Consider the following 24,148-nt stretch of genomic DNA (forward strand, 5'->3'; position numbering starts at 1 on the left):
GATGAGCTTTTGTCATTTTACGGAACTTTAGGAAAGATTTTGCAGATTTGAGTTGTAAAGGGAGATGGTTCTATAGTTTTTTTGGCCCTCGGTAATAATGTAATCTTTAATTCTGCGTCTAAATTTTTCAAAAATACTAATTATTTTTGTCAGGATTCGAAAAACAAAACATGAATGCATTTAAATAGCACTGAGCCGAAAGTTTGCGCCTATCCCCTTAATAAAACGAGTAACACAATATAAATCTGTTTAATTAACAACTTACCAAAAATTTATCTTGAGCTAGTGGTCCCTGCAAATAAGTTTCTCTGACAGTCTTCAAAATAAGTTTATTTTTGGGATCATCTTCGCTTAATCCTGGTAATAAAAATAGTTTCAAATCAAAATCTTCAGGTTTCTCTTCGTCTGGTGACTTATTTTCTGCAGCAGCCACCAGTCTTCTAATTACTTCTACATACAATCCTTCTCGATTGTTGTACCCTATTATAGTAGGAACTTTATTATATTGACCTCTGGTAATTATGTCCACTGGATGGGATGTTATTACTGCTGTTTTGTTTGGTTTTTCTATATTAGGAGCTATTGCATCGGTGGTACTTACTGACTAAAAGTATAAGTTCATATTTTAGTCAAGTAAATGAACGGAAATTACGGCGATACCGTGTAATTTTTAGGGTCAACTCCGAATTGCATGTAAATTTGGATTTAAGTTCTACTTACCCTCTACTTCAAAGTTAAAATTGTGTCGTAGGTTGCTTTACTCGGGAGTGACATTCTCGGGGGTAAAAAACGCGCGTTTAAAATAAGTCCGAAATGGATAAATTGACTAATTCTACGGAAACTTTTTTCTATAGAGTTTTTAAAGTGTCAATACTTTTCGAGTTATTTGCGATTGAAAATGTTTATTTTTGGACAAAACACGTTTTTAGGCTATTTTTCGCAAATAACTCAAAAAGTAAGTATTTTATCGAAAAAAATATTCTTAGTAAAAATGTAGCTTATAAAATATGAAAAAAATATTTACTCATGAAGTCTATAGACCCAGCAACAGCAAAGTTTTAGCTCATGAAAAATACGTTCTAGTTCGTCAAATTCCAAATCAAATATTTTAATGTGAAACAACTAAAAATTTAAGCTTTTTTCGGGAAAACCTAAGAAAACTTCTTTAAGTTGTTTAAAAAATATTTATTTTTATTTATTAAGAAAGTCTCTAGCATTAAAACTAAGCTAGTTACGCTCAAAATAAAGTTGGCACTTTTTTTTCGGTACAAAAATATCGTGAAAATCGTGTTTTTCTGCTCCATTGAGCACCCGAAATGAAATTAATTATTACCGCTTTACAAACAATTTACTTTACTTATGTATTTTTTATACGATCTGTAAGTTTCACCGGTTTAAAGTGGTTATTTTTGAAAGGGTTATAGCTAAAAATGCCTGAACAAGTCACGAATCACAAGTGTGTACCAACTTTGAACAGCCATATCTTATCCAATTTTTGTCTTAAAGAAAAATTAAATGAAATTAGCATAATTATAAAAGGTCTTACATTTTTTATTCTTTGAGATTTTTCGTATCACTAATACTTTTTAAATTATTTTGAAAAAATAGCATTTTTCCAATTTTTTTTTACTATAAGACCAAATTTTTCCAAAAATAAGCTTTTCTAAGCAGTCAAACTTACATATTATCGTATAAACATCACACATATAAAGTAAATGGTAAAGCGGTAACGAATAATTTCATTTAAGGTGCTAAATAGATGTAGAATTTCATGATTTTTTTGTACCAAAAAATGGGCCAACTTTATTTTGAGCGTAACTTGCTTAGTATTGATGCTATAAGTTCTTATAAAAATAAAAATAAAGTTCTTTTAAAACACATTCAAACAATTTTAATAAGTTTTTCCTGAAAACTGCTTTATTTTTTTATTATTTCGCGTTGAAATATTCAATTTGGAATTTGACGAATAAGAACGTTTTTTCATCAGCTACAATTTGCTTTTACTGGATTTATATACTTCATAAATACATAATTTTTTTCGTTTTTTTATAAGCTACATTTTTACTAGAAGTATTTTTGCGATAAAATACTTTTGAGTTATTTGCGAAAAACCGTCTGAACACGTGTTTTTTTTTAAATGGTACACATTTTCACTCGCAAATAACTAGAGAAGTATTAACTTATTTAAAAAACTTTATAGAACAAGAGTTACATAGAATTAGTCAATTTATCCATTTCCGGACTTACGTTCAACGTATGATTTTTCACCCCGAAAAGGGGTAGCTGTCACCCCCCAAATAAAAGCAACTAATGGCACAAGTTCAACTTTAAAGTAGAGAGTAAGTAGAACCTAGATCCAAATTTTCATGAAATTCGTAGTTCCTGAAAATTACACGGTTATTTACACGACTAATAGGGAACTTGCATAAGATTTTAAACTTGAAAAATATGCTATAAATCATAACGGAACATGATTTAAAATATATATCAAAGAAAAGAAGTTGTTTTTCTCTTTAGTTTGGCCCCTAAAGACGATTAAAATCGAGGGAAAATTCAAATTATGCCAGTTAGCCCAAAATGCGCCCTTATTAGTCGTGACGTCATATATTATCAAAATGTTTAAGATACGTGCCATTAATTCATTATGTTTGATATTCGTTTACTTGTTGTAATCATTTTATACTGAATCTCACTTCTATAAATCTTTAGATGGTTGCTGTGAAGTATACATTTCATAATATTTGAGTGTTTGTGTAAATACATTTTTTTACTGACAGATGACGGTTTTTTTAAAGGGCGGTATGATAACTTACCAATTATTAACATAAATCTTTATTATTAAGTAGGATTAGTTTATTTTAACTTACTTACTTAATCAGTAGACCCATTTGTACCTTTCGGTGTTGGGCCATTTATAATACAATAATTCATTAATTACAATATTTTACAATCTTCTGAGGTCTCCATCTCTTATCGAACTCTCTCCATTCCTTCCTATTGGATGCCATCTGTGTTGCTTCCTGCCCAGTCTTACCCTTACTCTGCAGTATCTGCGAGATGTCACTGTTCAATTCTTTAATGGGTCTTTATCTTCTGTTCTTCCCTATTGGTTTGGCGTCTCAAACTCTTTTTACTTGTCTATTATTGTCCATCCGGATTAAAAGTCCGAACCATGCCAAGTTTTTCTCCTTGAATAAGTGGAGTATCGGTTTGATTTCTTCATTTCTGATTCTATCAGTTCTTTTTACTCCGATCGTTCTTCTGAGGTATTTCATCTCTGCTCCAATTTTCTGCTCCATAATATGTCACCGTAGGTCTATATATTGTTTTGTATATTATCGTTCTGAAGCTATTAACTTGTGGCATTTTTATAATCAACTATTTTTAATGGGAATAAGCCACAATTTTACCAAAAAAAAAATGATTTCGAAGCCCAAATGGGCTTCGAAACGTTAATAAAATCATTTTTTTGGTAAAATTGTGGCTTATTCCCATTAAAATAGTTGTATATTATCATCTTGGTCTTTGTCGATATTTCTGTGTTATTATGGAATCCTCTATTTAGTGCTTGGAATAGTTTTCCTGTGTTTTCCATTATGTTGTTAAGATCATCCTCGATGTCTCTTTTGTTGTTGATTACTGTTCCTAAGTATTTGTATGAATTTTTCTGTATTATTTTTTGTTGGTCTATCATTACTTCTATTTGATCTTCCGTCCCTTTTTCCTTGATACTTTCATTATCTGAGTCTTCTCTTTGTTTAAGTTTAAGTTGTATTTGCTTGCTTCTAGGTTCCATTTATCTAAGTTCTATTTTAGTTTTTCTGCTGTTTCCGCAATTAGTACTATGTCGTCTGCAAATATACACATCTCAGCGTTTATCATTTGCATTCTGTTCCAACCGATGCAGTATTTCTTGAAAGTTTTCTTACATTCTTTCACTATCTCATCTATTATATGTATGAATAGCACTGGGCTGAGACTTCCCCCTTGCCTAACTCCTTGAGTTGTTTCAAATGGTTGTGACTGTATATTTAACATTCTTACTGTATTTGTCGTTTTCTTGTATATACTTTTTGTTGCTTCTATCAGTTCTTCACTTACTGGTTTCTTCTTTAGACTTTCCCATATATTTTTTTCTCTATTACTTGTTGCATGGTGAATATATGGTACTGTGTGTTGTGTCCTTTCCTTAATCCACTTTGTACGTCCTCTAATTTGTGTTTAATTTCTTTTCTGATTTTCCTTTCTACTATGGTTTCGTATACTTTTGCTGCTACACATAGTAGTAATATACCTACATAGTTCTTACAGTCTCTTGTGTTTTCTTTCTTGTATATAGGTATAATTACTGCATTTTTCGATTCTCTGGGTATTACTTTTCTCTTCCCTATTAGGTTATACTGGGTTGGGATAAAGTATGGAACCAAGCAAATACATATCTTTAAAATGAAAAGAACAATTATTATGAAACTTTGCATGCAAGTACAGTGGCGCAACAGGCATCTGTTGCCATATTCTTTGTTACTACTCCACTTCCGGTTTCACCGGAAATACCCTTAACTTATTTAATTTAAATGGGACACCGTGTATATTTTTGCGGATTTTAAAAGAAACTGCTATTTTGAATTCATACATACCAAATTTGGTAGAAAAAATTTGTTAAAAAGTGTCTGTAGATAATTTTTTGTATTAATACAACATATTTGGAAATAAACGAGTACCATCTATACTGTAAACTAAAATTTTTGTTTACATGCACTATATGATTTACTTGAATTTAGTATAGTAGGTAAAACTGTTACTGAACTAATTGACAGAAATAAGTTGTATTAAAAATGGTTCATTTAAGTGAAAAATATCGTATTGAAATATTAATGATAATCGGTTATGGTGAATTTTCATTTTTTGGAAAGGAATTTTTCCAAATCAATGAATTGGACGTAGAGAATTCATAGAGTGGCCCGCTCGTTCCCCGAACCTCAACCCGTTAGATTTTTTTGGGGTTATTTTAAATCAATTGTTTACGTTAGGCGACCAACATACTTGCAGGATTTGAGACAAAGAATAATTGATGAATCTGAATTAATACGTGGAGAAATTTTGCAAACACTGACTCACGAATTCATTTATAGGCTTGCACGTTGTCAGGAGGTGAACAGCAAGCATTTTCAACATTTAAAATTAACTTATTTTTTAAATGTAAAGAGATTTATTTCTTGTTTTAACAGTTTTTTCTTTCAAACTTGGTATGTATGAATAAAAAATAACAAGTTCTTTTAAAATTTGCAAAAATATATAGGGTGTCCCATTTAAAATAAATAAGTTAAGCGTATTTCCGGTGAAACCGGCAGAGGAGTAGTAACAAAAAATATAGCATCAGATGTCTTTTGCATCACTGTACTTGCATGAAAAGTTTCATAAATATTGTTCTTTTCGTTTCAAAGATATTTGCTTGGTTCCATACTTTATTACAACACTGTATGTATATGTATACAAATTTTTCTTTTGCTTTTACTCCTATATATTTCATAATTTCTGGTGCTACTTCATCGCTTCCTGGTGCTTTTCTCCACCGACAGACTTTTTCGGATCACCATGGGCAACTTAAAAAGTGTCCAGATGAAGCTCAGCAATGGACTGCCACGTGGATATCCTTTGGTACCCTTAATGTTTAATTTATACATCGCGGACCTACCTAGGACAAATTCGCAGAAATTTGGCTACGCTGTGGATTACACCATTGTAGCACGACATAATAACATTTATGTTACAGAAACAATACTGATGATGAACAATACTGATGATTATGGGTGAATACTTTCACAAATGAAGATTACGAACCAATGCAATAAAAAGTGAAGTGTGCTATTTCCATCTGAATAATGCCTAAGCAAACCAAAAACTCTCCGTTTACTTTGAAAACAGACTACTCACTCATAACTCAACACCAAAATATCTTGGAGTGATTGTTGACAGAACATTGCGTTTTAACCTTCGGTGACTAACATTGGGTCTTTGAGACGGACTACTTAGAGTTTTTATGAATATATTCAAATTGTTCGTTATGTATCTTCGCCGCCATCAGTAGCTGCCTGATTCAGATGTATGTTTTTAGTGTTGAAGTTTGAGTCTTCAGTGTCAAGTGATTATGCAATTATCGGAAAATTTTGTCTCAGAGACCGATGGTTGACGTGACATCGATGAAACATACTCGATGAAAAAATATTTATATTAACGAAAGAACGTGCAAACAAGTGCTGATAATTTAGTAACCCACTTGTCAGGAGTAAAAGCTGAAGCTATGTACATAAAACAGCAGTAAAAAAATTGAGCTTGTTTTTCACAAATGAGATGTGAATTATAATTGTTTTTATTTTCGTTCGTATTTTGCTAATGTTTAAGAGGATTAGTAAATGAAAAATAGTTATCATTCTTGTTTAATTTCACTTGTTCAACGAGTAAACACAACCCTACACTTGAAGGTGTTTCAATGGAAACATTTTTTATGTAGGTCTCTGAGACGGATGTTAACTTTAATGTTCAGAAAACCTATGTTAGTTGCGGAAGGTTAAAGAACACCTAAAAAGAACGGCAGAAAAACTGAAGAGGCGAAATATTATAATCCAAAATCTATATGACACCACGGGCGGATTCTCAGCCTCCGTACTTAGATGATCCGCTCTCGGACTTGTATACTCGGCAGCTGAATATGCTTCCCCGGTATGGATCAATAGCAAACACGCGAAGATTATTGATACCCAATTAAATCAGACAATGCGAATGATCTCAGGTACAACTAGACCAACACAGAACTATTGGCTTCCTATTCTGAGTCACATTCCACCACTGAAACTGCGAAGAAGTCATTCACTTCTCAGAGAATTTTGAAAAATCCAGACTAACCATCTACTACCCATCCACCATGATAAGCTTGATATCGAAATGAACAAACTAGGCCCCAGATATCCTTCATTATTAAGGGCTACCTTCATACATCAGGAATATTTCGACCTCACTATAAAGAGGAAAACTGACAGAGCGTGTTGCGTGTTATGAGTGAAATAAAAAAATGTAACAGAAAAAGATAAAAACTGAAGACGGGATTCAACCCAACGTGAAAAAGATTAAACGCAAGAAGAGATAGAGAAATTTCTGTCAAAATTTGGTATTTATGACCCTTAAAATAATACCAAATGCAAAAATTTATTAGCCTGTGGATAGTGTGGATGTCTCGTCAACCGAGGGTACGACCAGTGGCGTGGTAATTTTATGGTTAAACTACGTTTTGTTCTAATTTTTATCATTGTGAGAATTAAAAAAACCAACTAATATTTTTATCTCCACCACTGAGGGCGGTCAACTTTTTGTTTGCCTGTATTATTCGGGACATATTCGGGACATTTTATCACAACGTAAATATTACTAATTTTACCGTCTTGTAGGGTATCTGAGTTCTCTTTCTTTTCCACTATTATATATATTATATCTCTCTTTGCCGACGTTTAAATTAGGACCCACTTGAAGCTCGTTTCAACACGCGCCTCGACCTCGTCGTAAGAATTCCCCATAACACTTAGACAAGACAATGGGAGAGCGACTCACAACAGGAAGCACACAAAATGGCCTTTATCGATCAGAAACCGCCACGCTTTGAACTACCCCGGAATACATGCACAACGCTTAACAGAATAAGAACAAGTAGCAGTAAATGTACTGACAGCTTATATAGATGGTGAAAAGCCCTTACTGTGGTGCGCAACGACAGACCGTCCGTCACATTGTTGAAGAATGCCTGCGAAGGCGGTCCCCTGGAGTTTTCGATGAGTTTCTGAATGCAACCGAAAATGTTTTACATTATATTTATACATTGGATGTTCGTTTGTAATACTCCATATAACGTTTTATATTACTTTTTAATTATGTGTTCTTATTGTATGCCATACGATAAATAAATACTGCATACTTGCCATCAACACGATTTACCACTGTTGTGACATTTTCTGATGATACAGCCACTTTGACGTCCCACACTGATCTAATATCAGCCTCGGGGAACCTGCAAACTATTTATTTATTTTACGGATATACCATTTTTACAAAAATATAACGTCAACCTTTACTAGTCTGATCAAAATCCAGAACTGGCTAAACGGATGGCGTATTAAAGCACCAGGATTTAAATCAACACACTTGACGTTTACTCTCCACAGAGAGCCCATTCCTATTGAGTTTATCAATTGTCAACTTCCACAATCTGATAGCGCCAAATACCTCGGCATGCACCTGGATCGACGAATGATTTGAATGAAACACATATTCACTAAGCGCAAGCAACTTGGCCTCAAGCTAAGAAACATGTATTGGTTCATCGGTCGCAGATCAAAGCTTACATTAAAAAACAAAATATTATGCAATACAATCTTGAAACCTGTTTGGACCTACGGCATCCAACTGTGGAAAACTGCTAGCAATTCGAGCACATCCAAATTGCAGAGGTTCCAAAATAAAGTACTGCGAGCTATTTTTGATGCTTCCTACTAAGTCGGTAACGAAATCATTCACCATGAGTGCAAAAACAGACGAATCACTCTGCAGCGCTACTCTGTGGGTCCACAAAGTAGCTTCCGATGATTCAGTGGCGGATCCAGAGGGGGAAGTTACTGGGTCATGATCCTCTCCATACAAAAATAAATATCAATTCAATAATCCTAAAAAAAAAGACAACAGAGAGCTGTCAAACAAAAAAAAATAGACTCATCCAAAAAATAATAGAAAACCCACTTATCCTAGGGGTGACAAGACTAAGTGACCTTGTATCAGAAAAAAGTAAGTAAATCACCCTCAAGATCTATGACCCCCGCAAAAAAATTTCTCGATCCGCCACTGCGAAGATTAGACGCAAATTCTTATGTAAATTAAACGTGCCATTTCAGACATGCGGCTGTGGCCAGCCACTGACGCCAGTCACTGTCGCCGATCCTCGCCACTGTGGCGTCCATTACAAAATCATTGGAGCTACAAAAGCGCCTGTTTCAGCCACTTTGTGGATCCACAGAGTAGCGCTGCAGAGTGTTTCGTCTGTTTTAAACCTTAGAATCCATCAAAGAAGCCACACATCGTTTTAGGTTCAAAACAGACGAACCACTCTGCAGCACTACTCTGTGGATCCACAGAGTAGCTTCCAATGATTACCCGTAAATTCCTATGTAAATTAAACGTAAATTAAACATGCCATTTCACACGAGCGATAGTGGCTGGCGACAGTAGCTGGCCACTGTCGCGTCCATTTCAAAATCATTGGGACTACAAAAATTGCCTGTTTCAGCCACTTTGTGGATCCACAGATTAGTGCTGCAGAGTTGTTCGTCTGTTTTGAACCTTAGTGTCAACTATAGTGAAAGAGTGTCAGTGAACCCAAATCGGTTAGGCGCCCAACTAAACCTGCACGATGCGAATGAAGTCCCTAGGCTAAAACGTCTACTGCTATTTGACCTATCTACATCACACATACTTTAGTTTCAAAAATAAAATCAATGGGAAAATCTCAATAGTCGGCTGTATACCATAGTTTAAAAAACATATACAGAAGTAAAAACTTCAAATTGTATTCTGGTATAAAATCGTTTATTAAAAACTATCTAAAATGCCATCCAAATGGATTGCAAAACGTTTTCGTTCTAATTCAGAACATCTTCAGTGCCTAGAATGAGGTATTTCATTGCAAAAAAGTTAAAATTGTGACTGTTAGAAATAAAAAAACATGTGGGAATACTTACATTCTGCTGAGTAGTTTGAAACTAACACACTATTTAAAGTGGTAACCCCATAATATATGGTTTACATACTATATATATATATATATTATTAGAATATGGTGACTACAAGTCGATGTTGTTAGATATAATAGAATATATCCTCAAATTCTAGGTACTTGTCAGTTCAATGGGAACAGACCAACTAAAAAAATAGGAAATGGACATTCAATATGACAAGAGTGACATGACATGACAAGATAAAGCCAATTTTTGGTTAAGGCTTAAAAGTGTAGTTTGGTTTTGGATTTTTTAGTAAAATCTAAAGGTTGTTAATAAATATCTGAAAATGCAATTTAAATTATTTAAATACATATTGTAAAGTCTTAATTAGCAACTCTCTATTCCAGAAAAACTAATGGATTTTATAGACTTAATGTGGGTTGTGGCCGGTTTGCGGGATGCAAAGTAGTCGGGGCACACTTTAAACTATTTTATTTATTTATTTACAACAAACTACATACTAAAACAAGTAAGAAAAACTATGACAGTTCTTTTCAGAGTTTCTGAATGTGTTCTGACAGACGTCGGTTAATCAATCTTCTCTTCTTTCCCCAGTCGGCCAACACATATGTGGTCGTAGGTTAACTGTCAATCTGCCACAGGGCTCCCCTCCAGTGAGGAACCTACTGGTTTCGAACGGCTATGTTGACCTGTGTTGCTCATCAGACGGTTGGCATATGCATGTTCTTCCTGCACCTGTTGGGCCGCTGGAATTTATGCTGGTTTGAGTCGGTCCATGGAAATTCGCTGAGGAACATTTTTGACATCCACAGTTAGAAACTTGTCTTTTCGCTCTATCACTCTGAACGGGCCTGTATAGTGAAGTGTAAGCGGAGGCTTTACTTTATCAGTCCGCACAAACACATGACTTGTAGTCTGCAGATCCGGATGGACAAAGGCAGTGCGGACTGAGTGGTTGCTCGTCGGTACAGGCCGCAATGCTCCCATGGTCTGACGTAGTCGTTGGACAAAACTGTGCTCGTCGGGTGTAGCAGCACTAGGGACAAGCAGCTGTCCAGGCAGACATACTGGGGTACCATACACTAACTCGGAGGCTGTACACGCAATGTCCTGTTTGAAAGTGTTTCGAAGGCTTAGCATGACCAGAGGGAGGGCGTCAACCCACGATACTGTGTCCGCGGTACTGGACTGTGGATGGTAGGCAGTGGTTTTAATATGTTGTACACCTAGCAATCTATTGAGCTGGCGAAATAAGTGGCTCTTAAATTGCCTACCTCGATCCGTTGTTATGGTTGCTGGCACACCAAACCGAGATATCCATCCCTCAAGGAGCTTCTGCGCAATAACTTCGGCTGTAATTTCCGAGATAAGTATGGCCTCGGGCCATCTCGTGAAACGATCGATGATTGTGAGCAGGTATCGAAGGTTCTGATTTGTTGGAAGTGGGCCCACAATGTCGACATGTATGTGTGCGAATCGATCGTCTGGCATTCCTATAGGTGTCACAGGTGTAACAGAGTGACGTCCAATTTTGGCACGTTGACATTGGATGCACTCTCGTGACCACTGCTTGACTTGGCGATTCATGTTATACCACACAAAGCGTTCGGCAATCATTCGTAATGTAGCAGCATGTCCTGGGTGGGACTGCGTGTGGAACTTCAGGAAAACGTCTCTCTGGAACACAGCTGGCACATAAACTCGTATACGACCATCTTGGACTGAACAATAAATAGGTCGTTGGCTATCTGGTAGAACTATTCGCTGAAGTTGTAAGGAGCTAGCAGGATCGTTCAGAGTCTGTTGGAGAGTCTCATCTGTAGTCTAAGCTTCGGATAGCCGGTTATAGTCAATGGTAATGGGTGTTGTGACAGCGTCTACTTCGGGTCGTGAGAGACAATCGGCAACGATATTGGCTGCACCCTGAATATGTCGAATGTCAGTCGAGAATTGTCCAATAAATTCTAGTTGGCGTATCTGTCGTGGAGACTGCCGCTCATGTCGCTGTTGGAAGGCAAACGTTAAAGGCTTGTGGTCAGTATAAATGGTAAACGGCATGCCCTCAAGAAAATGGCGGAAGTGATGTATGCCACTGAATATGGCCAACAGCTCTCGGTCATAAGTGCTATAGTTTCGCTCCGTCTTGGAAAGCTTTCTAGAGAAGAAAGCGATGGGTTGTAGATGTTCACCTATAAGCTGTTGCAAAACACCGCCGATGGCAACATCTGAGGCATCAACTGACATGTTCAATTGGGCATTCGGTGCTGGGACAACCAATTCAGTCGACGCGGCCAAGAGTTCTTTGACTTTGGAGAAAGCTGCTGCAGCTGCTGGTGTTAATGTCAGTTCTTGCTTCTTTTTCTTTTACTGAGACAGTAAGTCCGTTAATGGCATTAGTTCATTCGCAACATTTGGTAACCAACGTCTGTAGAAATTGAGCATACCCATAAACCTTCGCAGCTGTCGATAGGTCGTAGGTTGTGGAAAGTTGCGAATTGCGCCTACTTTAGCCGGCAATGTTCGTTCTATAAGATATAAAACTGATGAATTATTTCTATTTCTAGAGGAATTAGGGTTTCCTCCGATAGTTGCGGTTACTGAGCACTGGCTTGAAGTCAACGAGCCTTTTTTTGTAGAAAAATATTCCACTATTTCTAGGTACGATCGTCAAAGTTCAGCGCATGGAGGTACCCTGATTCTTTCTACAAATAATGATTTTTCTCTGGTAACAAAATATGATTTTCTATTAAGCGAAGCATTCTTTGAGTTTTCCTTAGTTTACAGTAAGAAATTTAATCTTTATATTATTTGCATTTATAGATCACCTGACTCTTCCGTGGAACTATTTTTTCAGAACCTGCTTAATTTGTTAGATGACCTGCCCCATAAAAGCAGAAAAATTTTATGCGGGGACTTACCATTAATTATGCTGCTGCTTGTGCTACACAAATATCCCTAGTCAACATATTTGAATCGTATGGTCTAACAATGCACATTGATTCTCCTACAAGGATTACAAAAACTTCATCTACCATAATTGATTATATTGTCACAGACTTCTCACCCCGTGATGTCTGCGCTACAACTGTTAATGCGGGACTATCTGATCATGAAGCGGTTTATACGAAGTTTAACATCTTTAGCAAGCACTCTTCGAAAACTCGACGTTTAGGCAGGATTTTTTCCGCTCGGAATTTTCGTAAATTCCAAAATTTATGCTTAACCTCTGAGTGGCCCTTTCCTTCTAAGAACGTCGATATTAATTTCAGTGACTTTTTGAATAAGCTTGTCTGTATCTTTAATAAAGCATTTCCTTTAATCACAATTAAGCCAAAACATCACAAACCCTGGACTACCAAAGGTGTCCGCATATCAGCCAAAAATATGCGTTCACTACTGTACATCAAGAAATTTACTACCAACGTCTCTGTTACTGAATATAACAACAAGTACAGGGCAATCTATTTAAAACTTATAAAATCAGCTAAAAATTGTACTATCAAAATCGTCTGAGAAGCTCTAAAAGTGTTGCAAAAGAAACTTGGTCCATAATAAACGATCTTCGTAATAAAACTCACACAGCTCAAACATTTTCCTTTCCAGACCCAGAAAATCTAAATGAATACATTTAGTCCTGTCGCCAGGGGGGGTACAACGGCCTCCGTAATTCAGATGGACTTACCCAAGTTTTTTTTATATATTTTGACCCGCAGAATACGAATTTTTTGGGTAACAGTTGATCCGGATGTCGATAAGATTGTTATAGACAAAGAACTTGAGGAATTACATAACAGCGATTTCTCGCAAAACGAAATATCTTTTTGTATTTTTTGGGTCATTTTAAGCAAAAAATATTCCTACAAGTTTTTTCGTAGAATGCATAGTTTTCGAGATAACCGCGGTTGAACTTTCAAAAAATCGAAAAATTGTAATTTTTGAACCCGAATAACTTTTGATTAAAAAATAAAGTAGCAATTCTGCTTACCGCATTTGAAAGTTTAAGTCAAATTATATCGGTTTTGATTATTTGCATTGCTACAAATTTATTATTTTATTGTTAAACAAAGTTATAAACACCTAGTATGTGAGTGATGTTTTCAATGATTTCTCATTTAAAATTTCAATGATTTCTCATTCATATGGAATAACTGGAAATGAAATGGTATATGAATTGGCTAAAAACGCGGTGACACAAGGAGTATTAACCCATTATCTTTGTACGCCAAAAGATATTGAATCAAATTTATTCAAAGAGATTAAGAAAGAATGGAAAGAAAGGTATATTGATGAAAACGTAAATACAGGAAACCACTACAGATCAATCAGAAACTATATAACGGATAAACCTTGGTTTTCTAAAATGGAGTCGACAAAAGATATGATAAGAACCATATGCAGAATGAGATTTGACCACTGTCTTACTCCATCATATTTATTTAAAATTAATATAGCTGATAGTCCACAATGTATTTGTGGACAGTTGGGCAATCTACAACACAAAATTTTGACCTGTTCTCTTATCTCTAATAAAGTTAATATGTTTTTAAATTCACTGTATTCTTTGACTGATGTCCACCATCCCATTAATTTAAATTATTTATTAACATTAGAAAATAATGAGTTGGTATACCGACTATTGTATAAACATATTTTAGATATTAAGCTTAAATTGTAATTGTAAAATATAGAGTAAGTATTTCTTGTAAATTGTTATATGTTAAAAGAAAAAGAAAAGAAAAAAAAAAGAAAAAAAAAAAAAAAAAAGAAAAGAAATATAAAAAAAAATAATAAAATAAAAATAAAAAAAAAATAAAAAAAAAAAATAAAAAAAAAATAAAAAAATAAAAAAAAAAAAAATAATAAAAAAAAAGAAAGAAAAAATATAAAAAAGATATATAAAAAAAAATAGAAAAAAAAATATAATAATTAAAAAAATATAAAAAAAAATATGTAGATAAAAATGAATGACGAACTTGGACAGTCCATAGTAAAATAGCTTTCGAATGAAGTAGAGGGCTAAAGAAGAATGTTGCAGTTTTTGCTGTGGAACTCTGAGAACATCATTTGGAAAAAAATTAATAAAAATATATATATGTGTGTATATATATATGTATGTATATATATATATGTGTGTATATATATAAAATTATTAAAAAAAAAATACAAAAATAATTATTTATTAGTAGAATTGTTTATTATATTAGTATTAGTTTTAGGATAAGATACGAAAAAATGACTAATAAAATAAAAAATAGTAAAATTGGCGAATGGATTTAGTGTCCGCAGTCATATAAACCCAAACAAACAACAACATTTAAAATCGAACGAGTAGGTAGAGTAGCTATAAGTGCAAGCGAGGCAATTTCTACGTAGCATGCGTTAAAACGCATGTATTAGGTACGGGAAACACTATGTATTTATAGATTTGTTTAACAATAAAAAAATTAATTTTTAGCAATTTAGATAATCAAAACCGATATAATTTGACTTAAACTTTCAAATGCGGTAAGCAGAATTGCTACTTTATTTTTTAATCAAAAGTTATTCGGGTTCAAAAATTGCAATTTTTCGATTTTTTTAAAGTTCAACCGCGGTTATCTCGAAAACTATGCATTCTACGAAAAAACTTGTAGGAATATTTTTTGCTTAAAATGACCCAAAAAATACAAAAAGATGTTTTGTTTTGCGAGAAATCGCTGTTATGTAATTCCTCAAGTTCTTTGTCTATAACAATCTTATCGACATCCGGATCAACTGTTACCCAAAAAATTCGTATTCTACGGGTCAAAATATATAAAAAAAACTTACGTAAGTCCATCTGAATTAAAGAGGCCGTTGTACCCCCCCTGGCGACAGGACTAATTGTTAATGTGAGTAAAAATATAACATCGACTATTGTGTCACAACAAGATCCCATTTCCTATCACCCTAATTCAGGAAAGGTCTCGAATTCATTCTTTATAAGACCGGTTGATAAATCTGAACTGATTAAGACAATCAATAATATCAAAAGCAAATCTTCCTGTAGTACCGATGGACTATCCATAAAAATTTTCTCAAATCTCCCAGACAGTGTGTTGGGAGTCCTTATCTCTCTAATTAATGATTCTTTTGAGAAAGGTAAATTTCCAGAGTGCCTAAAGACGGCCATCATTATTCCTCTTCATAAGGGTGGTGAAAAATCAAATGCCTGCAATTATAGACCTATTGCATTACTACCGGTACTCTCCAAAATTATTGAGAGACTCATAAAAGCCCGACTTATGTCCTTTCTCGTTAATAACAATATTTTATCACAAAATCAGTTCGGCTTTTTAAATAATAAATGTACCACAGATGCCATGTTTTCTGTACTACATGATGTTTATTAAGCATTAAACAATAATCTGCACACTGCCACTGTTTTTTGTGATTATGCCAAAGCTTTTGATTGTGTGAATCACGACATTTTGATAAAAAAACTAGATTTCTATGGAATTCGAGGTATTTCTTCGAACTGGTTTCAATCTTACTTGGATAATAGGAAACAACTGGTTAGAGCAAATGATAGAGACTCTAGTCTCAAAAATGTTGTATGTGGGGTACCACAAGGTTCAGTATTGGGTCCTCTACTTTTCCTTATCTTTATTAATGACATCACTAGCTTAAAAATCGATGGAAAAGTTTTTCTTTTTGCTGATGATACCAGTATCACTTGGAGCAACTCAAATATCGCAACTCTTCATGCTACTATAACTTCTGATCTACTTACAATAAAATCTTGGTCCGATTCAAATTTACTCTCTTTTAACGTAGATAAAACAGTAGCATTGTCCTATAAAGGAGCTCTTCAACCCTTACCTCTTCATAACAGCCAGATCAGTATCGTTGATTCTGTAAAGTTTCTTGGTATTTTTTTAGATAGCAATCTGAAATGGTCCCTTCATATTGATGTGTTAAGCAAGAAACTATCCTCAGCTTGCTTTGCAATAAGATCTGTTTCGAAGGAAATGAATTTAGCCTCTTCCAAAATAACATATTTTTCTTTGTTCGAGTCACATCTTCGATATGGTCTCCCTTTTTGGGGTTCTGGTACGGCTGCCCAAACTGATGTTATTTTTAAATTACAAAAAAGAGCAATAAGATATCTGTTTGGCCTCAGAAGAACAACACATTGCAGAAGCTACTTCAAAGATCACAGGATTCTAACACTACCTTCTTTATATATATTAGAAACTGTTTGCTTAATTCGTAAACATCTACATGTCTTTCCAGCAAGACCTAGACATGACTATTCCACCAGAAATTCTACCTTTGACATCTATTTACCGATCCCGTCCAGTGAGTTAGTAAAGAAATCTATATTATATTCTGCAAAAAAACTTTACAACCATCTCCCTCTACAACTTAAATCTGCAACATATTTCCCCAAGTTCCGTAAAATGACTAAAGCCTATTTATCTGAAAGACCATATTATTCAACAGCAGAGTTTCTTAACCAATAACTAAGAAAGTACAGTATTCTTATTTATAAGTATAATCTTAATCTATATTTGAGTGTCATATGCAGCAGTTTAACTTAACTTATTAAATTTCTTAAGGTAGAATATGCAATTTGCAAATTTTTTTTTAAATTTTGCAATTGATTGTTACTGTTTTTTTTTTGTTTCTCTTCATTATTTTTATTTATATAGACGATTTATATCATTTTAGTAAATTGTATTTGTTATTTGTTATTGTTCTTATTTATGATTCTTGTAAGCTTTGTCTATAAAATTGTTAAATTTTTCATGACAATAAAGTATATTTCTATTCTATTCTAATGGACGAACGCCAGTTGGGGAGACCGTGGCACCCAGGAAGTTTACTTCACTTTCACGGAATTTTGATTTATCCTTGTTGATTTGAAGTCCATTTGCTTTCAGAATCCGAAGTACTGATGCCAGGTGTTTCTCATGCTCGGTATCAGTCTCCGAGGCAACCAAAATATCGTCGATGTATACATACACATATGGGCATTCTCGAAAAAGGTGATCGAGGTACCTCTGGAACGTCTGGGCAGCATTTCGCAAACCGAATGGCATTCGGAGAAACTCGTAAAGCCCAAAGGGGGTTATTACAGCCGTCTTTTGTACCTCCTTCGGGTGGACTGGAATTTGGTAAAAAGCACGTACCAAATCAATACAAGAGAAAATTCTCTTTCCATGTAGCTGGTTAGCAAAATCCTGGATGTGCGGTATTGGGTAGCGATCTGGTTTGGTCATGGCATTTAGACGGCGGAAATCTCCACAGGCTCGCCATCGTCCATTGGACTTCTTAACCAAGTGAAGCGGACTAGCCCAAGATGACTTTGATGGTCGGATAATGCCTGCCTGCATCAGCTGGTTGAATTCTGCTCGTGCAGCTTGAAAACGATCTGGTGGAAGTCTTCGTGGTTTAGAAAATACTGGTGTACCTCGAGTCTCAATATAGTGCTGGACCCTTTCAGTATCCTGTGGTATAGTGGCTGCCGGACGATCGTAAGGATGGGCAGTGGATAGGCCTACTTCTGGTACTTTAACACGACGAGACACACAGGTAATACTGCTTGACATATTTGAGCTTACTAGTCGTTTGTTTCTCATGTCAACACTAATGCCATAATGTGTCAGAAAATCGGCTCCTAGTATGGGTGTGGTGACATCTGCGACTACAAAAGTCCATGTTACAGGTTGGTCCAGACCAAGGTTTAGTGAAAGTTGTCTCTGCCCATACGTTTGGATGCACGATCCGGTGGCAGAATATAGGCATACAGTGCTGGGCCAAGTCGCAGTGCAGATTTTACGTGGAAGCCCACTCAGGTCTGCCCCTGTATCAATAAGGAACTGAAGTTGGAGAACACCACCGGTAATAAAGAGGCGGCGTGGTATGTGAGGGGCTGCAGTTGCAGCCATTACTGCGCCCTTTCGTCGTTTTTTGTAAAACTGCAGGGTGGTCTACATTTCTTTGCTTGTGCACCAAATCTTCGATGGTAGTAACACTGCTCGTCAGATGATGACTTGGTACTCTTGACCATTTGAATCTGTTGCCGTTCTTCAGCTACAGCTAATCTGTTGGATAAAGCGCTCACTTGGTCATTAAATGCAGCCACTGCTTTGTCTAAGGTAGGGCTTTCGGTAACAGCCATGACTGGAAAACTGGAACATCGGAGGTACTTATCGGCTTTCTTAGCAAGCTCTTCTAGATCTCCATCAAGAACAGATATAACACTTCGAACCGAAGGTGGTAGGAGGTCCAACCAAAAATATTTTAGAACTTGTGTACTAATGCTATCCGTGGCCAGAGCTTGCATTCTGTGGAGTAGTTGAGTGGGTTTTAAGTCACCCAGAGTGAGCTCCATTAATCTGTGGATCCTTTCATCTGAGCTAATGCCATACCTTTCGAGAAGGCGAGCTTTCAGTTGTGTATAGGCATTGCCAGCAGTTGGATTCTTTACAATATCCGCCACTTCTATTAGTATGTCACTGTTTAAACTAGCAAGAGTATGATCGAATTTGCAGTTGTCAGATGTTAATAAAATGTAATGGAATGAATAAAAGTATGTAATAAATCTCATAACGGAAAAGGGGAAATAAACTATGTAACAGCAAAATCTCATCAACTTTATGTTGTTTTGGATGGACTGAATATTTCTTCGAATTCCTTCAGTCCGTCCAAAACAACATAAATTCAATTAGATTTTGCTGCCACATAGTTTATTTCCCCTTTTCCGTTATGAGATTTATCACATACTTTTATTCATTCCATTACATTTTATTAAAATCATATCTGTGACACCAATATTTACTTCACTATCTGTATTCTTTAGTTACTTTAATTTTTCCACAATTCCTCTCCCACTTTTAACAGACATAATTAATCAGTACAATAGTATACTCATAAATTTAACACACTTAAATAATCGCTTTCTGCATATTATATACTGTTGATCCCACAATACTCGAACCCTTACCATCTTGTTAGGCAACCAACAGTACATTTCATAAAAACTCTTTTTTCTGAATTTTTGGTTCATTTAGCTTCCTAGTCTTCCAGGTCAGTCCATTAATAATTGTTTAGTATGTAGTATATTTCACTTTACTTAACTAAATTTAACTTTCATCTTGTCATTTAACATTCGATGACGTCACACTTTGAACCATGAAATATACCCACATTAAATCTATAAAATCCATAAGATTTTCTTGAATAGAGAGTTGCTAATTGAGACTTTACAATAGATTATAATATTTAAATAATTTAAAATGCATTTTCAGATATTTATTAACAACTTTTATATTTTACTAAAAAAATCCAAAACCAAACTACACTTTTTAAGCTTTAACCACAAATTGGCTTTATCTTGTCATGTCATGTCACTCTTGTCATATTGAATGTCCATTTCCTATTTTCTTAGTTGGTCTGTGCCCATTGAACTGACAAGTACCTAGCATTTTCGAGCAGGGAAACATGTTGCCCTTTGAGCATGTATTTTATTATATCTAACAACATCGACTTGTAGTCACCATATTCTAATAATATATAATATGTAAATCATATATTATGGGGTTATCACTTTAAATAGTGTGCTAGCTTCAAACTTCTCAGCAGAATGTAAGTATTCCCACATGTTTTTTTCTTTCTAACAGTCATAATTTTAACTTTTTTTTGCTTTAATCTAACGTGGAAATACTTCATTCTAGGCACTGAAGATGTTCTGAATTAGAACGAAAACGTTTTGCAATCCATTTGGATGACATTTTAGATAGTTTTTAATAGAAGATTTTATACCAGAATACAATTTGAAGTTTTTACTTCTATATGAGTACTTTAGTTTCGTTTTTAAGGCAAATGTTTATAAATTCACACACAAAATGTTTAACTTAGATTTAGATAACTTTAAAAGGAAACTATTCATTGGAATGATACTCTACATGTCATCAAATTCATTGTCAAAAAACGCCTATTGCCTACTGGCAGATTGCAAATCTCTCCGTGAGATAATTAAAAAAAATTTTAATAAATTTACTTACCGCATAAAACTTTTCTTGCTCTTCAAATATCTTATCAACAGGTACTTTCTTCAAAATTTCCAAAGCTTCCTTCTCTGTTGTAACATTTTCTTTAAACCTTTTAGCAAACTCTAAACCATAATCTTTTGAATAAGCCCAAGGATTTAAGAGACATCCACTTTGCAAGATAGCTTTATGGAATAACCCTTTTGACGAAGGGGAAACAATGTGTAGATGCACAGACTCACTACCAGCACTTTCTCCAAATATTGTCACGTTATTGGGATCTCCGTTAAAACTTCTAATGTTCTTTTGCACCCATTTTAATGCTAGTTGTTGGTCTTTTATGCCAGCATTACCGGGGACGTCTAAGGTGGTATCGTCCAAATGAAGAAAGCCCAAGAATCCGAGCCGATAGTTTACAGAAACTAACACGATATCTTCAAGCATTAAATGTTCTGGTCCATATAGGTTACCTTTGTTGCTGCCGCTTAGAAAGGAACCTCCGTAGATCCAAAACATAACTGGTTTGAGCTTGTTGCATTCTGATGGCAACTGTAAAAAAATACATAAATATGATGGGATAACTTTTTTATGGGAACCCTATATTTTTTGTGAGGTCTCTCATTGAAGCATCCTTTAAAAAAGTGTTCAAATTCAAATTACAGTTCTTCCATGGTTCTTTGCCCGTGCTTCATCATTTAAAACATACGAAATAAGTCGGAAATTTACTTCACGCAACAGCAAGTGACAGAAAGCGGCTACTCCTCCGATAACGGATTATATTATAACCAAATTGACATTATCAAATAAGTGGAATATAAAATTTTAGTGTTGCTTTAAAATTTTGGTGCAGACTTACAGCGACATTTGAAGTAGCATAATAAATTATTTTAATATTATTTCTTGTTCTCATTTTTCTATCGTCCATTTATGAAAACCATTCCTGAACTGTGTGAATGAGGTTAACTTTGTATGTAAATTAATGGCAAACATAAAATACACTTACGATAAAATTTCAAACATTAATATAAAATTAGTTGTAAAAAGTTTGTGTAATATAAATAACTTAATGTTGTTCTGAAGCTATTTCCTTGTGGCATTTTTATAATTAAGTATTTTCTATGGGATATTCTTGAGTTGGAATTGATTTCATGTAATCGAATGAACTATCTTTTAGTAAAGTCGTCCCAGGAACGCAACTCATAAATATTGGCGATATCATTTTAAAGTCTTCTACTTTAAAATGTATAATATACGTCTGTGTTTAGGCAATACGTAAAGTATCCTTAACAATAGTAACCTATACTTATTGTACGGTTATAGAGTATATTCCCATAGGTAAGCTGGTTAAGAGTAGATAACGATTTTTCATATGTAATTTAAAGTATTATCTGCATAAATGGCACAAAGAATATTTGCTACGAGAGGTATATGGTTCAAAATGCATACAGTATCACGACTAATAAGTTATGTTCACATACATGTAGAGTACTTACAGTTTTATTCCTTGATGACGTGTCACATCAGAGCTCTGATTGAATTCCATAATCCATTTGGTTCATTTGTAAGGCACTCACTAATACGCTAAATAAATCATCGTCGATAATACTGAGCAGATTGAATTATCTGAGCGGTATAAAACGATAGCAAAAAAAGCCGGTAAAATGCGGCCTTTTTACGAATAGCGGGAGCGTCGATAGATTAGAGATGATTCTCGTTAGGAAGCTTTTGACGATCTGCCCCGGCGAGGGGTTCAAATGCGAGTCTCAACAATAACCTGGAGTTTCCAGAAAGGTTACATAAATACTACTTGAATTTTAAGTAATCAGTAGTACAGGGGCGTAACTAATTATTTTAGTGAGCCGTGTATAATATATTTATTGTACATATTGCCGGGGGCGACAGGCGAGAGAGATGGCCTATATCACCTCGAAGAGAGGGGATTGGCAAAGATGTGCACAACGATAAGAAATGTTTGAAGAAATTAGAGTTTATATACACAAGGGGTAACAACGATAAAATGGAGGAAAACGATAAGTTTTCCCCCTAGGGATAGATTTTAATCTTCCAGGGGAATCACAGCGATTTTCGTAATACCACGAAGAAAATCACCGTGAGTAGTGTGAATCTTGACAGTACGAACTAGACCATCCTTACCAGGCAATACATCTATTACCCTGGCAGTTGGCCATAAGAGTGGAGGAGTACCATCCTCCTTCAACAGAACCAAATCCCCGATCTTGACAGGGTCAGTAGGGTCGGTCCATTTATTTCTTTGCTGCAGGAGGCAAAGATAGTCTTTTTTCCACAATTTCCAAAATTGCTGTTGAATTTTACTAATACGCTGAAAAAGATTCAACCTATTTTCAGGTATCTCTGAAACACTTGGTTCAGGGGGCGCGGTTAAACTTCTTTGAACTAAGAAGTGAGCTGGAGATAGGAAAGCGAAGTCATTGGCGTCAGACGACATCCTAGTGATGGGTCTCGAATTTAGAATAGCCTCGATTTGGCATAATACTGTGTTAAACACTTCAAAGGTGAAGTGGGAATTTCCTATAATTCGATAGAGGTGATACTTCACACTCTTTATTCCTACCTCATGGAGGCCGAATCGATGGGGGTTGCGGGGAACACCCATCTTGAAAGTTATGGAGTTTTGAGTACAGAATTCCTTAATCTGTTCCGAATTATTTTGATTTAAGAAAAAATCATAGAATTCGCGCATTTCATTTTTTGCCCCATGGAAATTTGTGGCATTGTCGCTCCAAATAATACTGGGCGCGGATCTTCTGGCAATAAACCTTTTCAGAGTAAGAATATAGGCTTCTGCGCTTAATCCTGTGACGAGTTCGATATGAACACATTTAGTGCTCATGCAAATGAAATAGGCTACGTATGCTTTGTAAAGCGGTGCCTTCCTCAAATGTGAGGACTTAATTAAGAAGAACCCCCCATAGTCCACTGAGACGACTTGGAAGGGTCTAGTGGGGAGTACACGATCGGGATGCATATCTGCCATCTGTTGAACAGAATTGGGTGTCATGAATCGGAAACAGTTTACACACTTACGAATTAAGCGTTTAATCTGTCTTAATCCGTCAATTGGCCAGTACTTCATTTTGACATACGAAAGTACTGTTTGCGCGCCTGAATGTAATAACTTATGATGAGCTTGAGTCAAGATTAGTTCTACAACTCGACATTTAGAAGGAAGTAGAATGGGGTGTTTTTGATTATACGATATGGGGGCGTGTCGGAGACGTCCTCCCACACGAATCAGCCCATCATTATGTTGTAGGAAGGGGTTGAGTTTACGAATGGCTTTATTGGTCACGAGTTTAGCATTTTTCAATTCAAGAA

The 24,148-nt window shown here is 35.2% G+C and overlaps 1 protein-coding gene across 1 annotated transcript in view; it reads right to left on the reverse strand.

The window, feature by feature from the left end:
• LOC126890479 (juvenile hormone esterase-like) overlaps nt 1-24,148 on the reverse strand; it is a 149,140-nt gene that overhangs the window by 22,169 nt on the left and 102,823 nt on the right. The window contains exons 3-4 of the mRNA XM_050659463.1: nt 20,807-21,340; nt 266-604 (exon numbers count right to left, since the gene is read on the reverse strand). Coding sequence (XP_050515420.1) covers nt 266-604; nt 20,807-21,340 — 873 coding nt within the window. The remainder of the gene's footprint in view (nt 1-265; nt 605-20,806; nt 21,341-24,148) is intronic.

The sequence above is a fragment of the Diabrotica virgifera genome, chromosome 8 (genome assembly GCF_917563875.1).
Source record: "Diabrotica virgifera virgifera chromosome 8, PGI_DIABVI_V3a".
NCBI classification, from domain to species: domain Eukaryota; kingdom Metazoa; phylum Arthropoda; class Insecta; order Coleoptera; family Chrysomelidae; genus Diabrotica; species Diabrotica virgifera.